We start from the raw sequence: 6,000 nt of genomic DNA, 5'->3' as shown, positions 1-6,000 counted from the left end.
CCACTTAACAATGAACAAAATGTGTTACTGTTCAGTATGTCCACATTTAACCTTTGGCCACGAACTTTATGCAATGTGGAGCTGGGATACACATGTAGACCTACACTATGTGATCAAAAGTATCTGGACACCCCCAAAAACATACATTTTTAGTATCAGGTGCATTGTGCTGCCACCTACTACAAGGTACTCCATATCAGTGACCTCAGCAGTCATTAGACACCGTGAGAGAGCAGAATGGGGTGCTCCGTGGAACTCAGGAACTTTGAACATGGTCAGGTGATTGGGTGTCACCTGTCATACATCTGTATACAAGATTTCCATACTCCTAAACATCCTTAGGTGCACTGTTTCCAATTTGATAGTGAAGTGGAAACATGAAGGGACATGTACAGCACAAAAGCGTACAGGCTGACTTCGTGTAATAGGCAGACATCTATCCAGACCATCACACAGGAATTCCAAACTGCATCAGGACCCACTGCAAGTACTATGACAATTAGGTGAGAGGTGAGAAAACTTGAATTTCATGGTCGAGTGGCTGCTCAGAAGCCACACATCATGCTTGTAAATGCCAACGGATGCCTTGCTTGGTGAAGGGAGTGTAAACATTGGATGATTGAACATTGGAAAAACATTGAGTGCTGTTGAATCACGGTACATAATGTGGTGATCCGATGGCAGGGTGTGGGTATGGCGAATATCCGGTGAACATCATCTGCCAGTGTGTGTAGTGCCAACAGTAAAATTCGGAGGTGGTGGTATTATGGTGTGGTCATGTTTTTCGTGGAGGGGGCTTGCACCCCTTGTTTTGTGTGGCACTATCACAGCACAGGCCTACATTGATGTTTCAAGTACCTTCTTGCTTCCTCCTGTTGAAGAGCAATTTGGGGATGGTGACTGCATCTTTCCACACTATCAAGCACCTGTTCATAATGCACGGCCTGTGGCGGAGTGGTTACCTGACAATAACATCCCAGTAATGGACTGGCCTGCACAGAGTCCTGACTTGAATCCTAAAGAACGCCTTTGGGATGTTGTGGAAAGCCTACTTTGTGCCAGGCCTCACCAACCACCGTTGATACCTCTCCTCAGTGCAGCACTCCATGAAGAATGGGCTGCCATTCCCCAAGAAACCTTCCAGCACCTGACTGAACGTGTATGCCTGCGAGAGTGGAAGCTGTCTTCAAGGCTAAGGGTGGGCCAACACCATAGTGAATTCCAGCATTACGGATGGAGGGCACCACAAACTGGTAAGTTATTTTCAGCCAGGGGTCCAGATATTTTTGATCACATAGTATAACTATGGGCAAAAGTGACACCTTCCGCAAGGACATTAATGGATAGTTTGAATTCAGCCTATTCCTGTGTGTAAGACTTTCTATAGCCAAACTGCATTCTGTGTTTGATCCTGACAGGACATGAGCAAGTGGTTAGATTGAGTAGTCATCCATTGGTAACCCTAACCTCATTCTCCTAAACATCTCCTGCCATCTGAAAGAAAGCTTACAACTGTTTACTTACTCACTGTGTGACTCAGCAGTATCCATTCTACAAATAGATCACCATGCCCTTGAACCCATTGAGTGATGTTGCTGTCAAAATGCATCACATCTACTAATATCAAAATGAGCACTAACCCTAAATTTTTGGAGTTCCATTATTTCAGCTAGACCCTACTTACCTTTCTCTTGAAATTGATGTGTTTAGATGAGTTGAACAACATTTTCCAGTTCTTATAACAATACTGAAATTTCATACTTAAAAATGCACCAGACATAACATTACCTCCAGTGTTTATAAGGACATCTGAAAGATTCTATAATTATTTTAAGCAGTGCATGTGCTAAAATTAAAAAAAAAATCAAATTGCATGCATCTTCCTACCATTTTTACTCTATCAACTACTGTCTTCAGACAAAAAAGCTAGTGAACTTAAACTATTTTTCATGACTTTTTATTACCTTTGATTTAACATCATTAACACATATATACTATACACTGATGATAGTTAATGAATTCTATATTACACCTGGAGACAGACTAATTTGTTATGTGCTGCAGCTATGGCATTTGCAGTTGCTCCAGTGGTTAATGAGCCGTGTTTATGTATAAGGGTCTGAGATAACAGTGTACATCATAACAGTAATATATTTTGACAATACATAATACATATGAAGTGATACTAAAATATGAATATGTATATAAAACTATCATCACATCATGACATTTCAGAAGCAGCTGCAAATGCTTGTACAACACCTGTTGGAGAACCTAATGAAGGTCAACTGAATTAAATATTTCTCTTTGTGAGTGTCTTGATTTTAGTTTTTAGAGGCTACAAAGCAGTATATCAACATTTTTTCATAGCATTACAAAAATACAAAATAAAATGACCAGAAAATATGCATTGACTTGTGCTGTTACCTAAACATCCATCATCTTTTATACAAGCTGCAATATAAACATGCAGAAAGATGATTGTTTTATTGATACTCTCTTGGTATCCTATGTACATGTTATTTCCCAGTGGTTAAAACCTTGTCTCTAACTTCTAATAACTTTTGAGCTTTCAGCACATGGCAAAAGGCCATACTGATTGTTCTTTACCTAAAATTCGTAAACTGCACAGGTTCAGTTTTAATCCAGTGATTGACATCATGAGTAGCAATTGTTTCTTAAAAAACATCTAGACAATTTATTTTTATTTTGTTTACATGAACAAAAAATAAATTTAATATCATTTTTTGTTAAAGCATTAAAATTATATTCTTGGTAAGTACTGTATTAGATTTAAAATGCTTAATGAATTGTCAAACTCCTTGGAAAATTCACAGTTCATAGGATGCAGGCATTTGACACAAGAAGTTTTTTATCCTGGAGTACCTATCTGTCCAGTTTAAAATAAACAGCATTATGGACAATGCATTACACAGGAAGGTAACATAAATGCAAATAATTATATGTGTAATTTCAGCTCAGAGCACAGCTTTGTCTGATTTAATTTTTGTTTTACAAATTTCATAAGTTAACCAATCCTAGTATAGACAAATAACAAGCAGAATAATTTACAGAACACTGAGATATTGCCTAATACAGTATTTACTTTGTAATCACATTACATGCATTGCACACTCTTATGTAGTTCCAAATTTCCTTGTCATTCTCATGTTCAGTTACACTTTAGAAAAATTTGGTGTGTTTTTCAGATTTCAAAAAATAAATACACGCTAAGTACATATAAATGAAAATGGAAAGTATTTCTTTCACAGAAGATTACATATAAGGCTTTTATAACATTTAATAGGGATAAATATTTGTAGCTGCCATTATGTTGGCATAAACAGCAACTTTTGCTTAAATAGCATTAACAAAAATCAATAATACAACAACAAACAAAAACACATCAGTCTAACAAGCTATCTGTTGAGGCATAAACAAACAGTATTCTTTATTCTTCACTTAAGACAATTGCAAAAAATGTATCAGATGTCATTCATGACTGCAACACCATCATCTAGCACCATGATGTCATATCCAGTTATAGGAGAGGACAAATATACCTCATAGAAAATATCATTACTGTAGTGTCAATATATTGCCCTGTATTTCCATTGAAACTTTTTGCTTATGGTAATAAAGTATTGACTGTTGTAGTCTTACACAAGAAATCATAAAACTTGAAGGGATGTGCACAAAAATAGTCTTGTACAATGATCATGTAATACTCGTAAATAACACTTTTCTTTTTTTGCTCTAACAAACAGAATATTTATTCTAAATAGGATACACAACAATGTGTTATTTATTTTCAATGGAGTAGAATGTCACTCTAGTGAATTCACATCCAAGGACAATCAACAAAATCAACTGTCACACATGAATGGCAAATTCATCTACATTGGACACAGTTTTTGGAAACATGAGTAAACCACTCACAAATGTGAAATAATTTAATTTTCAATTAAATCCATTGCTGCATATACCACATATGTCTTCATTGTAGCATTTAAGAGTGGTGTTAATACAGACATCTCCCAAAGAAAACGATCTATTACAACACTGACCTATAGCATTGAGGATTACAATACTTACAAGTCTGTATAAACTATTAATCACAACACAGTTGAATTCGTTGATATTTTATGCCTACAATCAATTGCACAGATGCACTTGCAGGTCGGGGATCACAGGTTCAGACACAAGTAGTCACACCAGCATAGATGCACAAAATTAGCTGATAATCATTAAAAAAGGTAGCATGGGTAACAACCCAAGTATCTGGTGTCAAAGACACTACTGTTGAGTCAAATACATACTAAGATCACTGCATACTAATTCATTCACAGCACTATTTCACGATAATGCCAACTGACTCACACATTATCCGTAAATGGTAGGATCAATAATTAATTTTCTCAGCATCAACCTGCAGATCATATTAATTTGTTTGTTAAATTCAGATGGGTGTAGGCAGTACAGTAAAGTCTTGTAGAGCAGATTTCACAGTTTCATACAATGGTCGATTACCTTCGGCATCACAGTAACCATCGGAAGTACATAGGGTCTGAAGCTTACTGAGGTAGCTGTCAAAATTATCATGAACCAACTTTTCTCCAGGAGCAGGTCCAATTCCTGGTTGTCCACTACCTCCACCAGGTAATCTCACATGCTCCAGTAAAGTAATAACATTATTTCGAAGGTTTTCGTAGTATTCATTTAGATTGTTGTTGCGTTGGCTAATCATCTGGTTCTCCTGAAATGATAAATATTTGTTACAGTTAAGGTGGTGAGAGAGGGCTAAAGAAAACCAATGGTCACTGGTGATTCATTGTCTGAACTCATTAAAAATAAACTAATAAAACAGTACAGTAATGTCACTAGGACTTGTGAACAACATGCCATATATGTGCATAAATGTAAAGATAAAATGATCATAAGATGGAAATACTCCAGTCATGAGATTAAAAGCTGAGAGCTTCTAAAAGCTGTATTTTCTGACTTATGTAGATGATAATTCGGTGGTAACTTTGTAACATTGTTTACTCTTATTTCACTTAAACAAGTGCTCATTTGTAACCATTATGAGTAGGGAAACATGAAAATAATTTAACACAATGTACTTAAAAACAAATGCAGGTCAATGGAGAAGCAGACTTTAGGTCATTAAAGATTAAATAAGACTGAACACCAGAATATGGTATCTTACACTCCCAAAATTACTAATGCATGTATGCCCATTAAATGCAAATGGATTGTGTTAGTTTTTACTGTCTCATAAGTAGCAGGATAATCTGAAATACCACAGACTTTAGCATTGGACAAAGAGTTGCAAATGAATTAGCAGTTATCTTATTACAGAAACTGTAATAAAGTACATGTGCCATGTGTTAATGAAACAAAAAACTAAACTGACTTAATTAAATTAAAGTTTGAAACAATGATCTGAGTTTATAGAGGGATGATGATGTCCACATAATTAACTTTATGAATTCCATTCTTTTAGCCTCTGTTGTTGTTGTTGTTGTTGTTGTGGTCTTCAGTCCAGAGACTGGTTTGATGCAGCTCTCCATGCTACTCTATCCTGTGAAAGCTTCTTCATCTCCCAGCACCTACTGCAACCTACATCCTTCTCAATCTGCTTAGTGTATTCATCTCTTGGTCTCCCTCTATGATTTTTACCTTCCACGCTGCCCTACAATACTAAATTGGTGATCCCTTGATGCCTCAGAACATGTCCTACCAACCGATCCCTTCTTATAGTCAAGTTGTGCCACAAATTTCTCTTCTCCCCAGTTTTATTCAGTACCGCCTCATTACTTATGTGATCTATCCATCTGATCTTCAGCATTCTTCTGTAGCACCACAATGGAGGGGTATCTGTTGAGAGGCCAGACAAACATGTGGTTCCTGAAGATGGGCAGCAGACTTTTCAGTAGTTGTAGGGGCAACAGTCTGGGTAACTGACTGATCTGGCCTTGTAACATCAACCATAATGAC

The 6,000-nt window shown here is 36.6% G+C and overlaps 1 protein-coding gene across 1 annotated transcript in view; it reads right to left on the bottom strand.

The window, feature by feature from the left end:
* Positions 1–4,103: 4,103 nt before the first annotated feature.
* The window catches only part of LOC126232606 (trithorax group protein osa-like), a gene marked incomplete at its 5' end in the record, with an annotated part of 313,958 nt that continues 312,061 nt past the window's right edge, over positions 4,104–6,000 (bottom strand). The window contains one exon of the mRNA XM_049942808.1: positions 4,104–4,756. Coding sequence (XP_049798765.1) covers positions 4,460–4,756 — 297 coding nt within the window. The remainder of the gene's footprint in view (positions 4,757–6,000) is intronic.

This window comes from Schistocerca nitens, chromosome 1, assembly GCF_023898315.1.
Source record: "Schistocerca nitens isolate TAMUIC-IGC-003100 chromosome 1, iqSchNite1.1, whole genome shotgun sequence".
Taxonomy (NCBI): domain Eukaryota; kingdom Metazoa; phylum Arthropoda; class Insecta; order Orthoptera; family Acrididae; genus Schistocerca; species Schistocerca nitens.
Note: the sequence above shows the minus strand (reverse complement) of the source record. Positions and strands in the feature narration are given on the sequence as shown.